General features: G+C 45.7%; 1 protein-coding gene across 1 annotated transcript; it reads right to left on the bottom strand.

Moving 5' to 3' along the window:
• Positions 1–9,526: 9,526 nt before the first annotated feature.
• Positions 9,527–16,373, bottom strand: LOC110769362 (leucine-rich repeat receptor protein kinase HPCA1-like). The gene is made up of 19 exons (XM_021973312.2): positions 15,590–16,373; positions 15,150–15,276; positions 14,978–15,049; positions 14,702–14,776; positions 14,522–14,593; positions 14,270–14,431; positions 14,081–14,155; positions 13,905–13,976; positions 13,738–13,809; positions 12,643–12,711; positions 12,475–12,549; positions 12,284–12,355; positions 12,058–12,192; positions 11,497–11,969; positions 11,258–11,407; positions 11,018–11,157; positions 10,706–10,925; positions 10,365–10,600; positions 9,527–10,271 (listed from the first exon to the last, which is right to left on the bottom strand). Exons 1-19 carry the CDS (start codon positions 15,672–15,674, stop codon positions 9,759–9,761), a joined length of 2,895 nt encoding a protein of 964 aa, XP_021829004.2. The 5' UTR covers positions 15,675–16,373; the 3' UTR covers positions 9,527–9,758.
• Between the last annotated feature and the right edge of the window lie 10,022 nt (positions 16,374–26,395).

Below are 26,395 nucleotides of genomic sequence, written 5' to 3'. Positions count from 1 at the left end.
CTCTTCGGGCTTCGGAGTCTTATGGCCGAATAACAATTTTACCTTCTTCTTGGCCACCAGCAGGTCGAAGATAGCCTCGGCCCTTGTTAAGTCAAAAGTGTACGCCTTCGTTTCCCGGGTCGCGAACTTGGCGTCGAGGATCTTTGTGCGGCTGTTGTCAGTTTTAACGAGCCCTCTGCAAACGAAGGGTTTGTCAATACTGACTTCGGCCGAGCTCATCTCGATCTCATCGCCCTCGGCCTCTGCGGAGCCGTCTGCTTCGGCGTAGCTGACGATGGGATTCCTATAGTAGGTTCCCTTTGAGGCCGTCTTCTTCTGCATCTCCTCTTTCAACAAGGACGCATATCTGTCCACCTTGTTGGTCAGGTCATGCATGTCCCGAAATTCGATCCCCTGGAATTTCTTCCGGTATTCGAATTCCAATCCTTCCTCGGCCATCTTGACGAACTCCCTCTCTGGTAGGTTCGTGCGGCACCAATTCCTACATGTCTTGAACCGCTGTAGGTAATCGCGAGGTGATTCGTCCGATGCTTGGCTCATTCTTGCCAATTCGGCGACCGTAATTTCTCGGTTGGTCTGGTAGAAATGCTCGTGGAACACCCTTTCCATATCAAACCAATCCCTTATTGAGTTCGGCGGGAGGTTTATAAACCATGAGAACGCCGCGCCGGTCAATGAATGAACAAAAAGTCGGAGTCTCTGAGCGTCTGAATCGGCCTCTCCACACTGGGCCGTGAAACGGCCGATGTGTTCAATGGAGGAGGTCTGCCCATCCCCAGAAAAAAGCATGAACTCTGGCAATCGATAGTTCCGGGGAAGGGGGATCCGGTCAATTTCTGGCGGGTACGGCCTCGTGTATCTTGGCATGTCCGGCCGCCTCTGAGCTAAGCCATCTTCGATCATCCGCCGGACATCTTCGAGCCGGATCCCTTGAGGTGGTGCCTCCTGTTGGGCTGCATACGGCCGCGTGGCCTGTAGCACCTCGTTCTGAGGCCTTGCCTGTTGGGCCATTTGAACAAAAGGCTCGGCCGGGATGACCGAGCTGGTTGATGCTAAATGAGCACCGTGGGTTTGACCAGGGTGCATATGCGTTGTTGTTGGAACGACCGACCCATAGTGAAGGTGAGAGCCCAACGGACACGACGACGCCTGCAAAGGTGGTGAGACGGTCAAGTTGCCCTGACCGTACTGTTGTGACGACACGGCGGACGCGTTGCTTGGGCCAGGATGGGTGTGGACGGCAGCAGTATGAACTGAGCCGAGCGGGTGGATCACGGGATGTGTGAAACTGCCGTGCCCTAGTGATACGACCAAAGCATGGAGCGGTCCGCGCGCTGTCTCCGCCGAGTAGGTTGGTCCAGAATTCGTCCAAACGGGCTAGGATTGCCCCCAATTGTTTGTTGGTGGCAGAGAATGCTGGCCGTAGCCGGATGCTTGGGTATGGGCCGAGACGCCGAGGCTGCTGCTTTCGCCGTAAGGCTCGATTCTGTCGCGCTCTTGGCTCCTTGGTCCGGCTCTGGGAGGTGTGGCGGGCGAAGCCACCGGCATCCTCTCTTGAAAGAGCGTTCACAGTTCTGAGGAGAACCTGTCCATCGCGGCCATGAAGGATGTTTCTATCCTGTAGGCCTGCTTGGACATCAGTTCCTCCACCACTGCCTGTTCCTGCATGGATTCGGCCGTGCGATCCGTCGTTACTGGAGCGCCGGCCGAGATCCCGACCGTATGTTCGGTCTCGATACTTGTGATTGGCGAGGTGGACTCAGGAGTCTCAGAAGTCATTTCGACTGCTTTGTTTTTTAGCTTTGCCTGTGCCCTAGTTTCCACCATAAGTTTTTGACAGATGTCCCACTGGGCGTGCCAAAAGTGTCTGCCGCGCAAATCTCACGGCCTGGAGTTCCGGGCCGAGGGGAAGTGCGGTTGTGCGCAGGCGTGCCAGCACGGTTTACCGTGCGTTGATGTTTCGATGAGTGTTGGATGGATGAATGGTGCGCCTGTTTGATCTGTCCTCCTAGTCAAACGATTGTAGCCGAGAGAGGAACTGGTCTCGGCTGTTAGGTTCACGGCTTGAACTACAAGGCCGTCGAGTGATGGTGTTGGTGATGGATTTTGGGCGGTGCTCCGGCGCGCTGCTCAGGGAGCGACGGTCGTGTGATATATGGGGTGAATGAACGAACAACAAGGATGGTGCTCCGGCGCCTTGAAAATCAAGGGTCGTATGATATATTGATGAATGGATTCTGCTTACAATCTAACACTACTCCTAGGAAAGAGAGTAAAAATATTGAAAGTGCATTACAGGAAAAAATAAGTTGCTCCGTGGGAGGCTTGTTTTGGTGTTGAACCTTTTGAATGTAGCTCGAGTCTTGTATTTATAGGAAGAGTCCCTGGATGAGTAATCGAGGCTGAATTTACGCATAGTGGAGTCTGATTAGCGCAAGTGGGCAGTCCAATCGACATTTGGGATCGTGAAGTATGGTGGTGACACTCCAGAAATCCCGGTGAATCTCGGCCGCCGCTCTCGATCGTGGGTTCTGAACCTCTGGCCGTGGAGACGCATTTATTGCCTGGATAGCTGGTGAACCAACATCTCAAGCTGTCAGAATCCTTGTGAGAATGTCCACGTCTAATCACTCTGATCTTCATCACCAAATCCTGACTTCAGTCACTTCCCACCTTTCCTCATGCATTAAATGCTACTTTGTGGCCAATGGGTTCGCTGCATTAAACAGGTACTAACTTCATTAAATGAAGCCTGGGACCCTGTTGTCACGTGATGATTTGCCTTTAATGCCTTGGCCGCAATTTTGTTCGGCCTCGGCCTCGGCCTACGTTTGAGGCCGAGATGATCATGCCTTAGCATTTCTTCTTTTATTCTTTAAGGAAGGCGAATATGCCCTGGCGAAACGCTGCGTTTTAGCCTCTGCGAACAAGTGCCAGGGCCGAGAGAAAGGGCTCCTTCGGCCAGCTCATGGCCGTGATTTATCAGGCACAAACAGCCGCAAGAAGCTAGAGGGTCTAGTTTTAATAGACTTGACCCAAGCCGATTAAATCCAGGGGGCAATATTTGTACCCAATTTTGGTAAATGGACCAAAACTGGGTTGTTACTTCAAAAAGAATATTTGGTCAAGCCCAGGTCCATTTTGTCTTTCTCAAAACCAAAGGGCCCTATTTCAGCTTTCCGCTAGGACAACTCTACATCTAAAGCCCAGAAATGAAAGCCCAAACTTCAGGATGCGCTAAAAGTTTAAAAAGGATCGGTAACCGTTACACACAGACCCACGTGAGGGTCTAAAAGGGATTGTCACCATTAATGACAACTTGACCGCCTTCTCTCTCAGCAAGAAAGCAAGTTGTCCAAAGAGCCACCAAAACCAGAAAAGGACCATGCTGCTTACCGAATTCTCGAGTACAAAGGACTCTAGTCAGAAGATTGACGCAAAGGACCAACAGTTCTCGTCAGAAACGTTCCGTCATCCCTGCTATGAACCAATCTAGATCGAAGAACCAACAGCTGACTTTGGGCAGCAGCCTTGTACCCACACCCAGTCACCATCACTTGAAACTCTCACCTTGTCTATAAATAAAGAGCCTCTGCCATAGAGGAAGGGGACTCTTTCTCCAAACTAGACTCAACGTCTCAAAAATACTTGAAGAACTCAAGACTTTTTCAACTCAATCCGCCTGATTTCCAAATAACCAGTTGACCACTCATGTGCTTATCTTTTTGATGCTCTACCATCTTCATGATATGATATTCTTTTGAAAAACAATTAGTTTGAATTCATGTACTTATCTGACTGGATAGAGAAATCTTCAGTCCTCCATCATTCTTCACTTTATATTTTGAAAATATATGTATGCAAACAAGGATCCTGGCTTTTCTTGTAATGTCAAGTTTAAAAATTAGATGAATAGGAATTGCAGAATTTGTTTTGGTTATTTTATTGCGTTTTCACCAGTTAATAACCTTTATATGCACACGTGATAGATGTTTAATTAAACACCGCAACTCTGAAATTTATTTTAAAACATATTCAGACCCAAAAGAAGGTCTCGGCTCGAATAGGGTCATAGTGACCCAAGGGATGAAAACCTGACCGGGCCCGAAAGTTAATCCAGTGGGACCGAATCAACTGTTGGCCCAGAGCGAGGGCTGTTTGAATTCGACCTAGGTTTCTAAACCCAGACAGGGTATTTATTAGCCGTAAACTTGGTTTTTTCCTTTTGCTTGATTAGGTATTGCTCGTACTTATCAAGGTTGACTTACACGAATGAGAGAATATTGAAGTCCTCTTGATTGAGGCATAGAAAAGAACTAATCTAGGCCAGTACCCCCCTTGGAGCACAATGACTTGAATAGAAGTCCAGAAAAGAAGTGCGAACCTTGTAAAGTCACCACACTAGACTCTCTCATACCAGATCTGTTGGGCTGGTCTTAAATCCAACAGTGGCACGCCTACGAAGCAGATAGTCAAATCAGGGCCATAAGGAATTGAGGAGTAAGGTCCAAGCTGGGACTTGCTCGATTTTGTCAACCTGATTCAACTTTCAATTTTGTAAGAAAATTGAGATAACCTTCTCCGTGAGCCAAGAAGATCCGATCGGGGCATTGGTGTCGGTCCAGTAAAGTCCTCTGCTCCCCCGAGCAAGCCGACCCTCGCTCTCGGCAAGAAGAGCGTCTGACAAAAAAAAAAAAAGGACCAACAGGCACATATTGGATTTCCTTCTTTGACACAAACTCTGATTTTCTCTCTGCGAAAGTGGTGAAGAAGAAGAGAAAGAGCTTATCGTACACTTAACTTTTTTTTTTTTCTTTTTTTTTTTTTGGTTTTTTTATTTTTGGGGTTAAATCTTGGGAAATAGCTCTAAATGCCACCCTTTTTATAATTTTAATTGAAAATACCACCTCTCCCCAAAAATTTTGCAAATATCACCTATAAATACATACTTATTACCCACTTATCACCCAGATAACACTTTTGATCAGTTTTTTTATTTTTGGGGTTAAATCTTTATCTTCGGTTAATGCTTTGTGTTTGTTATAATTCTTTGGGGTCATATCCAATCTTCGCCTCAAGATCTCAGGGATGCCAACAATGGAAGGACGACGACTGGAGTTAGTCTACGTAATGTCAGTAGAGTCTGCATATGTAGACAAGACAAGAAAGAACGAGACAACAGATTTATGGCACATGAGATTGGGCCACGTTAGCTATCACAAGCTAAGCATGATGATGAAGAAGTCAATGATCAAGGGTCTGCCTCAGCTTGATGTGAGAACAGATACAGTCTGTGCAGGATGCCAATATGGTAAAGCGCATCAACTACCATATGAGGAGTCCAAGTTCAAAGCAAAAGCACCGTTAGAGTTAATCCATTCTGATGTGTTCGAGCCTGTTAAGCAACCATCGATTAGCGGGATGCGATACATGGTGACGTTCATTGATGACTTCTCTAGGTATGTGTGGGTTTTCTTTATGAAAGAAAAATCCGACACATTTTCAAAGTTTAAAGAGTTTAGAGAGATAGTTGAAGGAGAAGTGGGGAAGAAGATTATCTGTCTACGCACAGATAATGGAGGAGATGTTTGTGCCTAATAAATCACGGTCGTAAAAATGACCGAAGGAGTTTCCACTCGGCCCTAGCACCTATTCATGAACTGGAACGTGGCGTTTTGTCTTCCCAGAGACAAAGGAAAAGCTGCAAAGGCATAATCATCTCGGCCTCGACTGCGGCATTATGGGCCGAGGCCGAAGGACGAAAGAGACACGGCCAAAGATATTAGAGTCAAATCGCCATGTGGCAGCAGGGTCCAACGCTTCATTTAATGAAGTAATGCCTCTGACTGGCAAACCCACTAGCCGCAAGAAGGCATTTAATGCACGAGGGAAGAAGGGAAGTGACTAAAGTCAGGATTTGGTGATAAAAATTAGAGTGATTAGGCGCAAACATTCTTACAAATATTCTTACAACTTGAGGTCAGATCAACCAACAACCAGACCAGGGCATTAAATGCGTCCCCACAGCCAGAGGCGGAGGACCCACGATCAGGGCGATGGCCGAGATTTACCAGGATTTATGGGGTCACACCACCATGCTTCACGATCCCAAATGTTGATTGGACTATCCACTTGCTCTGATCAGGCTCCATCATGCAGATTTTCAGCCTCGATTACTCCTCCAGAGCTCTTCCTATAAATACCAAGCTCAAACTACATTCAAAGGGTTCAAACACCAAACCAAAAGCCTCCCACGGAGCAAATTATATTTTCCTGTAATGCACTTTCAATACCTTTACTTGCTTTCATAGGAGTAGTGATAGATTGTAAGGAAAATCCATTCATCAATATATCATACGACCCTTGATTTTCAAGGCGCCGGAGCACCATCTCTGTTACTCTTTCATTCACCCCATATATCATAAGACCGTCGCTCTCTGAGCAACGCGCCGGAGCACCACCCAAAACCCACCATCAACACCACCACTAAACGGCCTTGTAGCTCAGGCCGTGAACCTGACGGCCGAGATCAGTTCCTCTCTCGGCCACAATCGTTTGATTAGAAGTCAGACTCAAAACAGGCGCACCACTTAAACCATTCTATCCAAACCACATCACCATCTCGACGCATGGTAGACCGTGCTGGCACGCTCGCGCACAACCCCACCGCATCCAAAAGAAGGACGTCACGTGTTAACGCATATCCCCTCGGCCCGGAGCACCAGGCCGTGAGATTTGCGCCGCCAACAGGAGAATATCCCTCGAATAAATTCTGCCAGTATCTACGAGAGTCTCGCATACGTCATCAATTCACATGTGCCAACACGCCACAACAGAATGGAGTAGCAGAAAGAAAGAACCGGCATCTTGCAGAGATATGTCGAAGCATGCTGCATGCCAAGAATGTGCCTAGAAGGTTTTGGGCTGAAGCCATGAGAACTGCAGCCCATGTGATCAACAAACTTCCTCAACCAAGGTTAGAATTTATTTCACCCTTCGAGAAACTGTGGGATATGAAACCTACAGTCAGTTACTTTCGAGTATTCAACTGTGTGTGCTACGTATTTGTTCCAAGTCATCTACGTAGCAAGTTTGACAAAAAGGCAATCATATGTATCTTTGTGGGATACGACAGCTAGAGAAAAGGGTGGAAGTGTTGTGACCCTACAAATGGAAGGTGCTACACATCACAAGATGTGGTGTTCGATAAAGCATCATCTTGGTGGTCCCCAGAAAAGGAGGTGTTACCAGACTCGAGAGAAATTGAAGATAAGCTGCAACAGAAGTTGGGGGAGCAAATTGTTCCAATTCAACCGAGTTCAAATGAGCATGAAGATTCACTTGACGGTGACGATGACGAGCAAGAAGTTACTCAGAATCCTTGGCAAACTGGTGTACATCAACAAACACTAGAAGAAGTTAGACCCAGTGAAGTGAAAATGCCGACTCCACAGTCACATCCCAGAAGGTCAACAAGAGTATGGAAGCAAAATCCCAAATATGCCAACGCAGCCATAGCAGAAGAAACAATTGAACTTGAAACATTTGAAGAAGCATCATAAAGTTCCGAATGGGTTAAAGCTATGGGAGAAGAAATCACTGCACTTGAGCAAAATCAGACTTGGGATCTGGTGCCAAAGCCAAGGGATGTGAAACCCATATCCTGCAAATGGGTGTACAAGATAAAGCATCGTCCTAATGGATCGGTCAAGAGATACAAGGCTCGGCTGGTGGCTCGAGGTTTCTCTCAGCAATACGGACTAGATTGTGATGAAACGTTTAGTCCAGTGGCAAAGCTTGTGACAGTACGAGTCCTACTTGCACTTGTGGCCAACAAAGATTGGAACTTGTACCAGATGGATGTGAAGAATGCGTTTTTGCATGGGGAGTTAGATCGAGAAATCTACATGACTCAACCAATGGGCTTTGAGAACGAAGTCCATCCCGAGTATGTGTGCAAGCTGAAAAAGGCACTTTACGGACTGAAGCAAGCCCCAAGAGCATGGTACGGTAAGATTGCAGAATTTCTCTCTCAAAGTGGCTATTCAGTGACACATGCAGATTCTAGTTTATTCGCTAAAGCTAATGGAGGAAAATTAGCCATTGTGCTGGTATATGTGGATGATCTAATCATTACTGGTGATGACGAGGAAGAAATTCATCAAACGAAGGAGAACTTGTAAGTTCGTTTTCAGATGAAAGAACTGGGACAACTCAAGCACTTTCTTGGGCTAGAGGTCGATCGCACACAAGAAGGGATATTTCTGTGTCAACAGGAATATGCAAAAGATTTGTTGCAAAAGTTTGGGATGCTTGAATGCAAGCCAATCTCAACGCCGATGGAGCCCAATGTCAAGATGTGCGCATATGAAGGCAAAGACTTGGAAGACGCAACGATGTATCGACAATTGGTGGGTAGTCTAATCTACTTGACATTTACTCGACCTGATATTTCATATGCAGTTGGTGTGATGAGTCGATACATGCAAAATCCAAAGAAGTCTCATTTGGATGCAGTTTGACGAATACTGAGGTATGTGAAAAGTACAATTGACTATGGTCTGTTGTACAAGAAAGGTGAAGATTGCAAGCTAGTTGGTTATTGTGATGCTGACTATGCGGGAGATCATGACACTCGTCGATCAACTACGGGGTACGTATTTAAGCTTGGTTCAGGAACAATTTCTTGGTGTAGTAAGAGACAGCCAACAATATCTTTGTCAACCACTGAAGCTGAGTACAGAGCGGCAACAATGGCAGCTCAAGAGATCACGTGGCTGACACAGTTGATGAATGATCTACATCAACTGGTAGATTACTCAGTGCCGTTATACTGTGACAATCAATCGGCAGTTCGTTTGGCAGAAAATCTAGTCTTTCATGCAAGAACCAAACATGTGGAGATACAGTACCATTTCATCAGAGAGAAGGTTCTGCAAGAAGAGATTGAGATAAGACATATCAATACAGATGATCAAGTTGCGGACTTGTTCACAAAAGGTTTGAGCATGGGAAAGTTCAAAAAATTTCGATGTCAGCTCAATGTGGTGCAAAGAATGTGAGTTGGTGTTGAGGGGGAGTGTTAAAATCAACACCAGCCCAATGACTGAACTCAGCCCAAGGAAATAAAGCCTAGAGAAGGAAGTCATCACTTGAACTAGACAATTATAGAAAAATCTGGAAAAGTAGTTCACCGACCTAGCAACTAGATATTAGAATATTATAGAAAACTCTAGAAAAAAAGGAGAAGACCTCACCGACTATACAATGTTGGCAACACTTAGATCAATTTGCTAGATAATTCTAGAGAAGAAGCAAGTCGGTTTCACATATGTGGCTAGAATAAAAAGCTAAAGTCGGTGCAAGCAAAGCAAAGTCGGCAACAACATGTATAAATAGGCATGAAGTCTGCATTTTATAATCGACCAATCAAGAAGTGTGTCAACAAGAAGAGTGTGAATAAGTAGAGTGAGCTAGAGAGTTAAGTAACTCTTGTGAGAAGTGTGAGTGAAGTGAGAAAGAGTCCTTGTAAGAATTTGTCTTTCCTTTGAGAGTTGTCTTGTTGTAATATTTTGTGAGTCTAATACAAGTAAATTGTTTACTTGTTTTGTCTCCAACAAGTCTACATTAGAGTTGTGTAATCTAATTTTACCAACACACTATATATTCTTTTCCTGTATCTACTTACATATATGGATAGAGAAGAGAGAAGGTACAATTACAAAAGAAGAAATTAACTCTGCTGCAGGCCTTTGCTACTACTTGGGGTCAATCTTCGCCGAAACTGCGTATCCACCACTGTAATCAAAGGCACCAGTGCTGTCATTCACTTCCTTTTTCAGCAAGCCATCGTTGTACGGATGCTTATGAGCTCCTTTTGATGCTGCAAATTCCGTGGCTGATGAAGATGCTGATGTTGAGTTTGTGTTCATGCCATCATTCTGCAGAATGGTTTCAATAGCCTTCACAAGCTCACTCATTGTGGGGCGGTCTGCAGCTGATTCTTCAACGCATTGCAGGGCCAGCTCTAGGAACCTCCCAAACCCAATAAGAGTTCCGGAGTTTTGAATGCTTCGATCCATTAACTCCCTCAAACCATAGTGTTCTTCATCATTCTTGTCCATCATCAATCGTACCTCGCGGACGATGTATTTTCCCTTCTCAATAGGCTGCCTAGCCGTTATCAATTCAAGCATCACCACTCCAAAGCTGTATACATCACTCTTCTCAGTTAACTGTTGAGTCGTGTAGTATTCAGGATCAAGATATCCCTGCAAGAACAAAACAGAAACTTAAAGAGTAAAAACTCAAGAATGTGTCAATGGGATGAATATATGTTGAAATGTTAATAACGTAAAGCTTACCAGTGTGCCTTTGACCTGACTTGAGACATACCCTTTTCCACTGTCAGCTACCAGCTTGGACAAGCCAAAATCTGCAACCTTCGCGGTTAAATGTTCATCTAATAGAATGTTGGCGGACTTGACATCTCTGTGAATTATAGGAGGATTTGCAAGCTCATGTAGGTAAGCTAGTCCTCTTGCCGAGCCAAGAGTGATGCGGAGTCTCCTCTTCCAATCAAGATGAATACCAGATCTCCCTGCAATTCATATTTAAGCAAAGGTGAAGTTGGTAACTATGTCTATTGCAAACAAGTTATCTCTATGCAATATGAAATAGCTGAGAGTAAAATCTTTGAACTAACCTGACAAGCTTTCCCTGAGTGTTCCATTAGGCATAAACTCATAAACCAGCATCTGTTCTCCTTGTTCAAAACAAAATCCCAAAAGGCCAACAACGTTTTTGTGATGAACTCGCGAGAGCAACTCGATTTCAGTCTTGAACTCAAGGCCACCCTGCATTGATCCTTGCTGAGCTCTTTTGATTGCCACCACTTGTCCATCGGAAAGCACGCCCCTGTAAACCTATGGACAACCAACCAAAAGGTTAAAAAAAAACATCCTTTAACTTGAAGCAGAATTTCATAGATGTAACTGAAATACTTGAATTAATATACCTTCCCGTATCCACCAGATCCTATCTCATTACTGTCGGAGAAATTATTTGTGCATTTCTTAAGCTCATCAAAAGAAAAACATCTTGCTCCCTTTAACTGTGGTGCAGCACCACTATCTTTTCCGCTTGGTGCCCAAGAAGCTAGAAGATAGAGAAAAGGAGTGATATAAGCAAACAACTTCTACTGTCAATGACAGAATTTCAATGTATCCAATCATAAACAACAAGAATAATTAATTACCAAAAGGTCGGCTTAATCCAATGGCTCTTTCTGCACGTTTCTTTTGCCTAATGGCATATATTCCCACTGCCACGAGGCCCAGTACAAGAACTACACAACTAACTGATATCCCAATAATAACACCAGTGCTCGTAGAACTTTTATTCCCACCTGAAACAATTTTGAGTTTTTATTGTCAGTTTAATCAATCTTCTAATGCAGGGAAATGGCATACGAAGTAACGATGCGATTTAAATTACCTGGGAAAGTATAACGATATGAAATAAAATAATAGGGTCCAAACCCCTCCGGTGGCTTGTAAGTTTGGTTGCTAAAATCAAAACCAATCTTTATAATCTCTGACCTATTAAAACATGTTCCTGTAGGTGGAAAGAGTGCCAGATGAATTTGGAGATAGTCATTAATGTCGTCGAAGGAAGGATTTTCAAGAGAAACTGAACCAGGAGTGAGGCCAAGTTTATCCTGTAGACTCTTTTCTAGTAAGTGAAACCTAGTCAGATTTGACAAATCCCTGAAAGAGGGTGCTCTGAAATACAATGTTCCTTCGAAAGGATATGCACATAGACAACTCTGAGGGCTGAGCTTCTGATTATCGGGGCATGTAATGTTTGCACAATTCGAGCTAGTAATATACGTTTCTGTATCTTGTTGCGGAAGCTGACAGAATGATTCTGGGCTAGTTCCATCTGCGCAAATTGGGTTCCCTACAAGTCTGCAATACGTAAAAGTGACAACTAAGAATGGTGTTGAAAAATACACAACCATAGAAAATCAAGATCAAGGCCCATGAACTGTCTCACATTAATGAATTTCTGTATTCATAACCCAGAGCTGTGTTAGGAATCTGATTGTTCTGCAGATCAACAAGCTGCAGTTGTGGACTGATGCTATCACCCAAGTTCAATGTATCGTTAAACGAATTGTTTTTCAGTTTCCTGTCAATGGTTAGAAAAAAACATGAATGGCAAGTTTCCTAAAATTACAGTCAAAACTTGATGCTTTCTTCAGTATTCTCCTTAAACTTACACTTGCTCCAATGATGGGATGCTGAACATCTTCTCTGGCACAGTCCCTTCAAGTGCTCCAAATTCTAAAACGCTGTGTTCCATAAAAGTAGAGAATTTCAACAAAAAATTACAACAAGTTTTCAGGGTGTCCTTTTCCAAGACTCATTCATAGATACTAAGACATTTTTGTGTAACCTCCTAAGGACTCACATAGTGGTGATTGAGGGTAAGTTTGAGAACCAACGTGGAGCTTCTGATGGGTCAAATGAATTGTTACTCAGGTCTCTGAAGTAAAATCATTAGGATTTATCAGTACAACAAAACAAAAACTTGCAGGAAACTTGAAACTTGAAATAACAGCTCCATGCCACTACTCACACATAATGGAGGGAACTCATTTCAGTTAAGTCCGGTAGAGGGCCCGACAAATTGTTGTGGGCCAAATTTCTGGAAGAGAACAAAAGCTCATGTAAAAGATGATTAAGAATAATTAAGATTAAGGTAACTGTTAACAGCACATTGGAGTATCCTCTTAGGGCTTATTTGGTATGCGTGATTGTCATGCACTAGACTAAATATTGAGACTGTCTTGGATTAGCTTGGCTTGGCATAAGCTGGATAAGACTTGTACTGTGTTTGGTGCTTAGGACTAAATTTTTTGACTTTTTTTATTTTTAATTTTCAAAAAAAGGCAAGTGGATTTATTTATTTATTTTTTTTTAACATTTCTTCTTTCGTTCTCTGCTGTTTTATCTTCTTCTTCCAACCTGCGACTTCTTCATCTTCTTCTTCTCCCTCTTCTCTCCTTCTCCACTTCTTCTCAATCTATTTGTCTCTCTGCTTCTTAATTAAAAATTTTATATTCTCTCATTTTCCTATTTCACTATTTCTCTCTTCACCCTCCTCTCTCTTCAATAGCCACATGCCCAAACCCCACAATCTAAATTTGGGAATTTGCTTCTTTGAGGAGGCTTCTGCTTGGGTGGGTTCTTTGATGATGAATTGCTTGATGGTTAGCTATTGTTTTATGAGGTTCTTCCCCAATTTCATAAAAAGAAAAAGCGATTTGAATTAATTGATTTATTTCCTCCATTTGGGTTTTGTAGCAGACTTAGAGAGAGAGAGAGAGAGAGAGAGCGCAACTGACATGGATGAGGGTTGGAGGCCATGGCTGTGACGAGGTGTGTGCTTAGGTGGGAGGTGATGGCTGTGACGAGGTGTGTGGTGGGTTGGGAACTAATGGCAAAGACGAAGGCGTGGAGAGGGGAGGAAGTCGTGAGCGATGAGGAGGGGATTATTTGTCCCCCCTTCACAGACGGGTCTCAGTAAGCCCAGTTAAGAAGGTGTTTTTGATGGGCCCAGATTATTAATCCCATCATTTAAAACTAGATCCATATGACAACAAACATGGGATAATTTTTTATCCAAGTTAGGGAAGTGTATCAAACGAGCCCTCAGAGACTTGATACTCACAGTTCATTGACTTTTGTTAGGCTGCTGATATTTGAGGGGACATTTCCTGTCAGAGCATTTCTATCAAGCCGACTGTTGCAAACAAGAAGGTTTTGAATCCAATAAGTGTCAAGAAGCAGATGCTTGTATGTGAAAGAATAACAAAATCGAGCTGTTTTTGTACTCACAGAACCTCGACAGTCTGAACGAGTGCTATGGTTGATGGAATCTCCCCAGTAAATTGATTTCCATCAAACAAACTGCAGTTGAAGAATGACAAGCAGTTAGATAAATAAAAGTATAGAACATAAACTGATAGATGGCATCTGGCTAAATTAAAAAATGATCGATGGGATCAACTTACATGTGTATCAGTTTCATCTCAGAGCTGAAAAGTTCGGGTGGAATGGTACCTGAAAGCTGGTTCTTGTTGAAATGGCTGCATGTCCATATTATCAGTTTAATGTTTATGCAATAAGCAATGGCATAATATCCCTATTAGAATTTCATCTTTTCACAATGGAGAGAGTTTGGGAAATGGAAAAATACTCACAAGTGTTTAGCCTTCAATAGTTTGTCTAAGCCTAAGGTAACGGGGGTTGAAATTGGTAGAGTTCCAGTCAACTGATTGTCTGCCAGGTCCAACCAGTAAAGTTTGGAGAGTTTACCCAAAGAAGGAGGTATTTTACCAGTGAAGTTATTCGTATTCAGAGCCCTGAAAAGAACAAAAGATTTATTTAAAGTTGGAAAAGAAAAAACTCAAAATGGTTTGCACTATCAGTATGATTATCAATTCAATTCTTACAAGAAAGTTAGCTCTCCAAGATTGCCCAATTCATCTGGAATATTGCCAATGAAGCTGCAGCCAGCCAGGATCCTGAAAGATGAAAAGAGTCTTGTGTACTTATCCAATATAAAAACTTATATTGCATATACAAAGTTCAAAAGGTGCAAATATGAAAATTGCTTGCTAATTTGTTCTTACAGGATATTTAACTTGCTCAGATCCCCTAATCCTGGAGACAAAGAACCCGTGAGGCCTTTGTTGAATGAAAGGTCCCTGCAATGTTAACGTTTCTCCTTCGTTACAAAAAGGATGCCATGCTAATCAAAGATTGAGTGATAACAAAATAATTGATACTGCAAAAGAAATGTGTTTTATGCATATGTTTACATACTGAATCTGTTGCATTGCATCTCGGTTCAATTCATAATGTGCTGCAAACATGATGCTGGTACAAAGAGGAGCAATTATACTCACAAGGATCTTAATTCAGAGAGTCCCCCGATATCGCCTTGAATTTGTCCTTTCAAGTTCATTGCTGATAATCCCCTGCACATAAAAAAGTGCAAGGTTGAAAATTTGTGCAAGAAAGTAAGTCACCAATGCCCTACAAGGATCGCTTGAAAATTCAAAGATGAACAATGCTCACAATGCGGTCACCCTCGAATTGTTGCAGGTGACTCCTTCCCATTTCATTCCACAGGGATCATTTGACTCATCGTTCCACCTGGGTGGAAGATTCTTCCATGCCTCCTTCAAGGACATGAAAACAGCAGCTGGACCAACAGACTTACAATTCAATCTACTACCTTAACACAAAGTTTGTACACACATATGTGCAGGATGTTCAACTTACAATCAAAATTTAGCCAAAACATTAAGAAAAGCTTGCATTAAACACAAACTAAGTGGACTAATTACCAAGTTTGCATGCAAAAACATGAGAAACAGGAGGATCAACATGATATTGCAAAGTCTTTCCTAAGTCAACGCATATCTAGGCCAAAGCTCAAACTACCAAAACCCCAATTTCCCATTAAATAGGAAATCAATAAATGGACAAATAAATATTGATAATTGAGACCATACCATCATTGGGGTCTGTTTCAGGAAAGATCACATGAATCCCAGCAGAGCAGAAAGCCAGAAAGAGCAGCAACCGCATGGTTGCCATGGTGGTGAAGGAGCAAGCAAATCAAGAAAACTGGTGTGCTCTGTGAGGCTGATCAGCTAGTAAGCAGAGGTCCAAAAAAGCACATTTCTATTTACCCCAGATGGTCAAAAAAGCACTTTGCAAAGACTTCCCTCCACACAGACACACCCTTCAATTCAATTCCTTCCACTTTGCCAACTACACCACTTGAAGATTTTTATTTAATGAGTCCTTGACAGCATGCATGCATGTATGTACATGCGCATGTACATGTTCCCACCAATTCAGAACGTTTTGCTTTGAGAGCTTGATTTGGTGAGTTGGGTTTTTTCAACTGTCTTCAAAAAATACTTGCAGGCAGAGAGAGAGAGAGAGAGAGAGAGAGAGAGAGAGAACAGAAAAAGGGGTCCCAGAAGCTGACATGAAAATCAAGGCTCTCGGGCGTGGCCGGGACGAATTCATGGTTTGATCCACTTGTCATGTTGAATGGATGAAAAGGTTTTCATTCGTAAGAAATGGATAAAGACAAGACCTTTGTAACTCAATGTTTTGCCTCACTAGGGTCTTTTCCTTTGCTTTACTTGGTATTCAAGCATTTACTTGGTATTCAAGCATTTAATTTAAGATGAGATCCACATGATGATTGTTTTCACAAAACAAAAATCTAATTCTATGGTACGACTGCTTCTAAATACAACCAAGTTTATTCTACAAAAGATAAGTATATTTTTTGTGCACACCTAAAATTATAGTAGCAAAACCAACCATGAACAATAATTATGATATCTTACAGCTTCTCCAATTCCAATTGCTGAATTCAGTATCCTTTCTTTCCTACTGCCTTCAATAGTGAGTTTGACCAAATTACCTTTGAGAGGGCAATCCCAAATCTAATAGAATGTTATGAATCCTATGAAACAATTCAATTGGGTATCTCCTTTAGTTGTATCGAGGCATTTTCAGATAAAATTTTACACATTAATTCAGCCCATGCGATAAGTTGAAGATAATATCCATACAACATGAAAGGCCGAAGATGACTGTCCCTACTGTTGATGGGGATTTAGAGTTGTCATATTGTTATGACTGTACAATGCGCATGTACGACAGGACATATTTGCATGTGGGTTGGATTCGTTTCTTGAGGGTTCACACTCTTCATTCATGGCGTTGAAGACGAAAGATAGAGACTAGCAGAGAGAATGGGTCAAAATAAACAACATACACCGGTGAAGGGGAAGATTTTTTGTCAAATGATCAAAACCTCACAATCTCAATTAATTAAAGGGGCCAAGGCTCTATGGCCTAATGGGAGCAAAAAATCTTGACTTTTTAAAAGTTAGGCCTGAGGCGTTTGCATGCGGAACTTTTCAAAGCACGAATTCATGACATTAGCTTGTTTGATAGAAGAAGCTTCACCAAATAAAATCTGATCACATGTAAAGAAAGAACAAATGGGATATCAAGGAGAGAGAATGATTCTCCATTTTTACAATATTGACTTGACTTGGATTGGAAGAACTTAGATGAAGCTTGTTGGCACTAAAATTGAACAGATAGAGATAGGTGCAACTTACAAGTGATGTGGATGATCCAGGGATCGATTGAGTGCTTGACACAGGTTCCGTCCTTCCTGGGATGCCGATCCTGAATCAAGAAGAGCCGAGGCTCGTGAGGTCTATGGCATCGGTGTGGTACCAGCCTAAGACCCTCTGATGCCGAAGTAAGTTTCTTTCTAAGAGCTTTTCTACTAACAATGTATTTGGCATAAAAGTCAAGCTGAAAGTCTTACCCCTTGTCTATAGTGAAGGAGCTTATTTATAGAGGGCATTTGGGATGCTCTTAGCACTTAGTTTCAATGTGGGACTCGGGGGAGGGTCTTCTGAGGTCGACACGAGTCTGTGGATATCTAGGCGGGGCCTTTGAGGTTTGCTCCGCAGAATCGCCGATGCATGCCGATTGTAGGCTTTGCATGTTGATCGGTAGCCGATACCGAATGTTCGCTCATCAAGGCGATTGGGAGAGCTTACCATTCCACGTGTCACAGTATGAGTGTAGGGTCAAATATGGTACAAACAGTAGTCCCCCAAGTTTTCGATTGAGAAGTGACTTCTTGGTTGGGGACTTGAATGTGTCTTCGGCATTCTGACCCGGGTGCGATGGTTTCTTTCTTGCCTTCGTGGCTTGCTGATGGTGGTCATGTAGTCCCCAAAGTCCCCGAGCAAGGGGGATCTTGGAAAAGAGGCAGCAGGAGATGCCGATCTGCCCGAGAGGTGAGTGTAGACTTGGCCATTTGAACGCCTACCGTTCGGCATGAGAGGTGAGTGAAAATTCACCAATGCGTGCCTACCGTTCAGAACGAGAGGTGAGTGAGAACTAATCAATGTGCACCTGTCGTTCGGCACGAGAGGTGAGTGAGAACTCATCAATGTGCGCCTGCCGTTCTCCAGTAGACTTAGCAATCGAAGAGCCCGAGAGTTGAAGCGTTGGATAATTGAAACATTCAAGTGGGATGTTTGCAACGATTGGGCTTCCTTGTGCATGCGTGCCACGTGTCGGGAAGGCTGCGAGGGGTCGCGGCGTTTCGTTTCCCGATGCATCGCTTCGTTTGCCGATGCTAGGTTCGTCCTATAAATGTGAGCAGGGGACGATAGTTGGAATACTTGGAAGTTTTTGAGAGCAATCAGAGCTTGTGAGAGGCGATTTTCGGTGACGGTGCGAAGGCGGTGTAGGCGATTTCCAGCAAAAGTTATCAAGGCGAAGGCGATTTCCGGCAGCGAGGAACCACCGTGTGAACAAGGTATGTTGCCATACTTTCTTTGATGATGAATCAAACGGTTGAATTTATTGCATGAACATGTATGAATGTAGATGAACATGAATTTTTAGGGTTTAGGATGGGTGTTTGATTCTAGCATTGCATTTAGTTTCCCTTCGTTTGTGTTTGTAGATGTCAGATACCGAATCCAAGTGTAGTCGTAGTCCGAGGGCATACGAGGACGAATCGTCCTCGGGGAGCTCCACTGAGGAGCGTGGGAGTGCCGATTCTGGGAGCACTTCGAGTGTTGAGGTGATTGAAGTGGGTAGTGGTCAACCATCGACTTCCGGTCGTGGGATGGAAGCGACTGAGGCTAATGTCTCGGTAGCTGCCCTTGGGGAGGGAGTGCTGAGCGTTGTCAAAGGCAGGCAGCGAGTGCCGACGGCCAAGCCGAAGGGTCCGGTCTTCAGAGTAGACCATCTATAGTCGAATGCGTTGACCGAGGCTGAGCTAGCCAAGATTCGAGCTCTGTACAACATACCGAATTTTGTGGTGACGCGGATTCCAGGGCCGTTGGAGTCCTTGAGTAATCCAGAGAATGAGGTTTGCTTCTTCACCGATGTCTTCAAGCACGGGCTTCGGCTGCCGTTGAGGCATTCGGTGTAGAAGATCTTGGCTCAGATTGGTTATGGGCCAGGGCAATTTAATCCGAACTTCTGGATTACGCTGCTTGGGACGATTACGGCCTTCGGCATAGCTAGTGAGGGCGAGCCGAGCTATGAGTAGTTCACCAATCTGTACAGCGTGACGAGGGCGAAGAGTGCTGACGAAGAGGGGTGGGTGCAATCGAACTGCTTGGCAGCCGGTCAGAGGAGGCATTTTGTAGTTGGGGTGCCGAGCTCCCAGAAGACCTAGCGTAAGCGTCGGGTGTTGGTGTCCGGAGCCTGTGAATCGGCACCAGGGGTTATAGTTGAGAGGCACATTCCCACCACCTTTCAAACTGTCGGTAGGCAATAGGGTGCCGCTCGGTAATTTGTTGTTGCTTGATGTTTTATAAATTAACTACTGAAGCTAACCTATGTTGTCTTTTGTTTCAGTATCCTTGAAACGGCCTACTGCGTCGAAGAGAGACGTTGAGGCGATCGAGCGTGTGCGGGAGAAGATTGCCGAAGGGGATCGCTTCTGGAAGGACCTGCTAGATTTCGGCAATCTATACAAGGCAGGCTTGATCACCGAAGTCGAGCACGCTAGAAGGGAGAAGGAGAAACAGGAAGAAGAAGAGAGGAAAAAGAGTAAGTGATGCTGTTTCTTAACCTGCGTGTTTTGCTTCCTTTTGTATGTCGTTTCCTAACTGACTTGTTTGTTTATGCAGTGACAGGAGGAAGGTCAATGAATGAAGCGACGAGGAGGCAGCTGGAGTCTCGTGCGCCTAAGCAGAAGAAGAAGGGTGAATCTTCTCGATCGAGGACAAAGCCTCCTCGTTCGACCGGAGGATCTTCAAGGGATGATGTGACCGTAGCCGATCGCCGCAGGGAGAAGAGGGCGGCGGAGGCCAACGCTGTTCGTGAGGTCCACCTGCAGGTGATAGGGAAGAGGCTGATTGAGGGTGCCCTCGACATGACGCCTTTGCCCAAGAAACCAAGGGGGCCGGACGAGGGTACATCCATTCTGATCACTAGCGATGAGGAAGGGCAGGGTGCCGAGCCAGTTAACGTTGCCATTCCTCGAAAGGTCGTGCCGTTCGTGAACTGAATGATCGACGGGGCCCAGATGGAGCTCACGGAGCTGGAGCAGCTGTCGGCGAAGATGGTGCGTGATCAGGCCGGTCGAGCTTTCCGGCTTCAAGCTGCGGTAAGTGTTCTGGTGTTTGTGTTTTAAGTGTTTGTGGGTTTGGCGTATACTAAACTGATGTTGTTTTTTAGGCTGATATGGAGATGTGGCTTTGCATGAAGCGAGCCGTAAACAATGCCGAACGGTATCAGAATCGAGGAAAGCCGAGCTAAAATTGCCGAAGCTGGTAAGCTTATCCATGATGCTGATCGTCATGCCGAGGAAAACGCGGCGAAGATCGCGGAGCTCTCGTCAAAGCTGGCTGCTGCTGAGTTGGCGGTAGTGGAGGCCCAAGAGGTTAAGGCGGTGGTGGAAGTGGCAATGGACACTGCCGAGCGGTCACGGGCAAAAGAGGTGGAGAAGGCTAAGGCGAAAGTCGTGGCTGACTACCGAACCTCGGAGGAGTTCACGGTGCTGCTGGATAAGGAAGTCATGGAGCAGTGTGACGACCTTGTCTACCATTTCTAGCGGTATAACGCAAACTAGAGGTTGAACCTGAACTTCCTTCGAGATCCGCCTCCGTTGCCTGAGGGTGTCACTGAGGAGATGGTTGAGGCATATAAGGGAGAAGATGCCGATGCTGATTCCGCCAGTGAGACCGACTCCAGTAGTGAGGAGGAAGAGGGCCATCCTGTACCGACTTCTGCCAGCGTGCTTGCCGCTGATGCGCCAACTGGTGCCGAACCTGTGAATGCCGATGCCGATGCTGTGACGACTGATGCCGCACCCCATGGCTTAGAAACTGATTTATTTTAAATTTCTATTGTTTCTTGTTTCTATTTCTGTGTAAAAATTTGGACCATGCCGAATGGCGATTTTGCTAAGACCCATAGCCCACTTGTGGCTTTTTATCCAAGTTTATTTCGATTCGGTTTTATGTTGAAGTTTCATATTCTGATATATGTATGCATGATGTAGGTAATGTATTCTGGATACTGCACTGCCGTTGTGGCGCTACTTAATGTATAGAATAGGAATGCAAACAACAATGCTGAAAGCACTATTATAATGAAAGCAACCATAGTGGGTTTACATAGTGTGTTGGCCGTAGGTTTAGTCACTTGTAATAATACTTCAAGTGTTCTATGTTCCAAGGGTGACCAAGGGTCTGTCCATCGGTATCGCGTAATCAGTTAGTGCCAGGTTGGCAGATGGTGATGACTTCATAAGGACCTTCCCATGAAGGGCCGAGGGTCCCCTTGTTGGGGTTCTTGGTGGCAAGAGAGACTTTGCACAAGACCTAGTCCCCCACCTTGAACGATCGGCGTTTGACGGGCGAATCGTAATATCAGGAGGTTCGTTATTTGTATGCGGCATTCCGAAGCAGAGCTTGTGAACGGTGTTCCTTGATGAGATCAAGGTTCAGGATAAGCAGCGTTTCGTTTTGCTCCGGGCATAAGATGCCGTTCGGCACGTGGGTGCGTTGATTTCGACAGAGACAACAGCTTCGGTACCGAAAGCAAGGGAAAACGGTGTTTCGCCAGTAGACCGTCGATAGGAAGTGTTGATGGCCCATAAAGCTTCTGGGAGTAGATCGGGCCAAGCGACTTTGGCTGCTCCGAGCTTCTTTTTCAGCGTTTTCTTTATAATCTTGTTGATGGCTTCTACTTGGCTGTTTTATTGCAGGTGTGCTGGAGATACGAAGAACAAGTTAATTTTGAATCGGTGGCACAGGTGCCGGAACTGAGAGGAATCGAATTGTTTGCCGTTGTCGGTTATGATTGCGTTCAAAAGGCCGAATTGGCAAATAATGTTCTTCCATACAAAATGCTCAACCTTGGCGGCAGTGATGGTGGCCAATGCTTCGGCTTCGGTCCACTTTGTAAAGTAGTCAACGGCAACGATGACGAATTTAAGTTGTCCATTGCCTTGTGGCATGGGGCCGATGAATCTAGTCCCCATTTAGCAAAAGGCCACGGGCTAACAATTGGGGTGAGCAGTTCGGCAGGTAGTTTTGGAACGGAGCCAAAACGCTGGCAATGATCACACTTTTGTACGAGCTTAAGGGCATCGGTATGGAGAGTCGGCCAATAATACCCCTGCCGAATGGTCTTAAAGGCCAAGGACCAGGCGCCAGAATGGTCCCCACAGGCTCCCTCGTGAATTTCGCGCAAGACGTAGTCTCCTGTTGTGGCGTGACGCATCGAAGTAATGGTAAGGAGTGACCACATCGATAGAGGGTCTGATTCAGAAGGAGGTATCGTGCCGATCGGTGGCGGAGAGTTTTGGCCTTGGCCGTGTCAGTCGGTAATGTGCCGTCAGCGAGGTATGCGTGGATTGGATCCATCCAACCCGGGTCCTGCCGAACGGCATGTACCTTGGTTTCAGTGGTGCTACGCCGAGCGAGCAATTCGACTGGTACGTGGCAGCCTACTTGGTCGTCGATTACTGATGCCAGGCGTGACAGAGCATCGACGTGGCTGTTTTCGGATATGGGGATCTGCTGAATTTGGTATGCGCTGAAGTGGTGGAGCCATCGGCGGTCGTTCGTTAAGTAGGCAGCCATAGATGTGTCCTTAGCTTTAAATTATGTGAGCACCTGATTAACGACGAGTTGGGAGTCGCTGCAGATCCTGAGTTGTGTAGCTCGCATATCTTTAGCGAGCCGAAGGCCTACTAAGAGGGCTTCGTACTCGGCTTCGTTATTGGAGGCTTGAAATTGGAACCGGATGGTGTATTCGATCGTCGTTCGGTCAGGGGCCTTTAGGACCAGGCCGGCACCACTGCCTTGTCGGTTGGAGGAACCGTCCACGTATAGTGTCAAAACAGGAAGGGCCGGGTCAAAAATCCCTTTGGTCTGATCAACGGCCATGGTGGCCAAGGATGGCTTGGAGATAAGATCATCTGCAGGTGCGCCTTTCGATGGGAGCATGAGTTCGGAAATGAAATCAGCAACAACTTGCCCCTTTTGGCGGGCCGGGGTTGATAGAGGATGTCGAATTTGCTAAGTTTGATGGCCCATTTGACTAGTCTTCCTGAAGCTTCCGACTTCTGTAGCACTTGGCGAAGAGGCTGATTAGTGAGTACGGCAACAGTATGAGCCTGAAAGTAGGGCCGAAGCTTACGTGCGGAGAGGACAAGGGCGTAGGCCAGCTTCTCCAATTGGGGGTACCGAATCTCGGCGTCTTGCAGGGCATGGATGGTATAGAAGATTGGGAGTTCTATGCCGTTCAGCTTGCGGATGAGTACGGAACTGAGTGCTGTTGCAGAAACCGAAAGGTAGAGAATAAGTTGTTCTCCTGGAAGAGGTTTAGACAATAGGGGTACTCTACTCATGTAAGCCTTAAGGTCTTGGAAAGCCCGATCGCACTCAGTAGTCCAGACAATCTGCCGTTTGCTCCCTTTGAGAGTTTTAAAGAAGGGGGCACAGCGATCGGTGGTTTTTGATATGAATCGGGCCAGAGCGGCGACGCGCCCTGTGAGGCTCTGAACGTCTTTCTATGTCCTCGGTAACTGCATGTCAAGTAATGCCTTTATTTTTTCAGAGTTGGCCTCAATGCCCTGTTGGCTGATCATGAAGCCGAGAAATTTGCCAGAGGAGACGCCGAATGCGCACTTGTTTGGGTTGAGGCGCATGTTGTATTTCTTTAAGACGCCGAACATGAGAGAGAGGTTGTGGAGATGGCCATCGGCGGTCTTGCTTTTGACCAGCATGTCATCCACATAAACTTCCAAGGAAGTGCTGATAAGTTCAGAGAAAATCTTGTTGACCAACCGTTTGTACGTCGCACCTGCGTTCTTTAAGTCGAACGGCATATGTTCTTGATTGGCGGGGCTCATGAATATCTGGTTATAGCCTGAGTATGCATCCATGAAACTGAAAAGTTCATGGCCGGCTGTGGCGTCTACCAGCTGATCGATCCTCGGTAGAGGGAAGCTACCCTTTGGGCAAGCCTTGTTCAGGTCGGTATAGTCCTGGCACATCCGCCATGTGTCGTTTGATTTCTTCACCATGACCGAATTGGCCAGCCAAATCGGGTAGGCTACCTCCCGGATGAAGCCGATTGTCTACAACTTGTCCACCTTGAGCCTCATTGCCTCGTACCGTTCGGCGTCGTAGGCCCGCCGTTTCTGTCGAATCGGTCTGAAGGTGGGGCAGATGCTGAGCTTGTGACTGATGATGTTGGGGTAGATGTCAGGCATGTCGTTGTAGGACTAGGCAAAGACGTCTGTGTCGACGCACAGAAAGGCAATGAACTTGGCTCGTAGTGGCGAACTGAGGGTTGTGCCGATCCGGACTTGCAGATCGGGCTGTGCTTCGGAGAGGGTTACCGATTCCATGTCTTCAATAGGCTGGGCTTGTGGAGTGACGGCTTCGTCTCAAGGGTCATCAGGCTGTGTGGTTCCTCCCTGGCCGTTCGGAATAGTCTTGGCGGTGGAGACTATGCATGACTCGCGTGCTGTCATCCTTGCCGATTCTCTAGTGGCCGATACGTAACAAGTCCGTGCGCTCAATTGATCTCCACGCACTTGGTTGACGCCAGAGTGCGTAGGGAATTTGAGGAGGAGCATGTGGGGCGACAACATGGCCTTCAACTAGGCCAGTGCTGTCCTGCCGAGGATGGCGTTGTAGGCTGTCGGACAATCGACCACGAGAAAGTGGGTGTAGATGATCGTTCGTCTAGGGGCGATGCCGAGGGCGAACGGGAGCTGGAAGCTTCTGATCGGTTTGATGACGTCGCCTGAGAAGCTTATTATGGGGTGATGTCTTTGTTGAGGTGCTGACGCTCTATGCCGAAGGCGTCGGCAAAGAGCATGTTGACCGAACTTCCAGTATCAATGAGGATTCGGCCTACGTTGAAATATGAGATATCGGCTCGGATGATCATAGGATCGGAATGGGGGAAGATAATACCTTTCTCTTCTTCCTTGGAAAATGTGATGGGCTCTCAGCCGATTTGTCGGATCTTGCTGTTGCATCCCCCAGGTATGCTGACGACCTGGGGGTGCTGAACGGCACAGACGTATCCTTTAATAAAATGATTACTGGTGTCGGCAATGGGCGCCCCTCCGCTGATCATATTGATCTGCCGATTCGTTTGTTGGTCTGAGGTCGGTTTCGTACTGAGGTATTGATCCTGTTTTCCCTTGTTGATGAGGCGTTCGACGATTTTGCGAAGCGCGATACATGATTCCGTATCATGGTCATTGTATTGGTGGTATCGGCAGAACACCCCAGTGTCCTTCTCGTTCTGCCGAGGGAGCTTGCAGTTATTTGGCTTCGGAATCATCTGATTCTCCGTCATGAGAACGTGCTCGTAGGTGGTATTAAGCAGAGTAAAGGTCTCTTCCAACCGGTTTTTCTTCGGATCACTGAAGTTGTTCCGCCTACCGGAGTCTCCGCTTCGTTTGTTACTGTCCTGCCAACCCTGAAAGTTGTCCTTTCGCTTATCTTTTGCTTCGTAAGAAGCGGATACAGGGGGTGCCGTTCGGTAGAGGGCCTGGTTTGTCTTCCGATTAGGAGGGAATTGGTCGCAGGCTAGCGCAAAAGGTCGATCCACAGGTGCCGTTGTGTCCGGTGGTGACGAAGCTGACCCTTTGGAGTTGAAATGTTTGGCTTTTGCGTGGATAGCTGTCTACTTCATCAGTTCGGCATAGGTGTGGTCCAGTTGCTATTGTGAACCAGATAGCGAAATTGAGATGATCGAAGGCCGCCCTGTCTTCGGTTTCTGGGCATCGAGAATATTCGTGGCTGAACCTGGCCGCATATTCCTTTAAGGGCTAGTCCTCTCGTTGCCGGATGGTGTAAAGATCATCGGCAGAATATAGGCGATCGGTCTGAATCAAAAAATGGTTGAGGAAAGTCTGTTTTAACTGATCGAAAGAGTTAACCGTACCTGGCTCCAGCCGGTAGAACCAATTCAAGGCGGTTCCAGCCAGGGTGGAGGGGAAATGTAAGCATTGGCCTTCATCGGTGAGCCCCTTGCAACCCAAAGCCGATTGAAAAGTATGGATGTGGGTCACGGGATCCTCCACCCCTGTGTAGAACGATATTCGGAGTGCTTGGACCTCTTTTTCGTGTCTGAACGTCCGGATGCAATCGGTAAATGGTCCCGGTTGTACTTTTCCCCAAGTTGGTGTCAGAGCTTGGTTCTGCTCCTCCTCAATTCGGTTCATTTTCTGGAGGAGGAGGCGGATGGTTGGATCAACAGGG

The sequence above is a fragment of the Prunus avium genome, chromosome 6, assembly GCF_965620075.1.
Source record: "Prunus avium chromosome 6, drPruAviu1.hap1.1, whole genome shotgun sequence".
NCBI lineage: Eukaryota > Viridiplantae > Streptophyta > Magnoliopsida > Rosales > Rosaceae > Prunus > Prunus avium.
The sequence above is the reverse complement of the archived record's forward strand: the minus strand, read 5'-3'. Positions and strand labels throughout refer to the sequence as shown.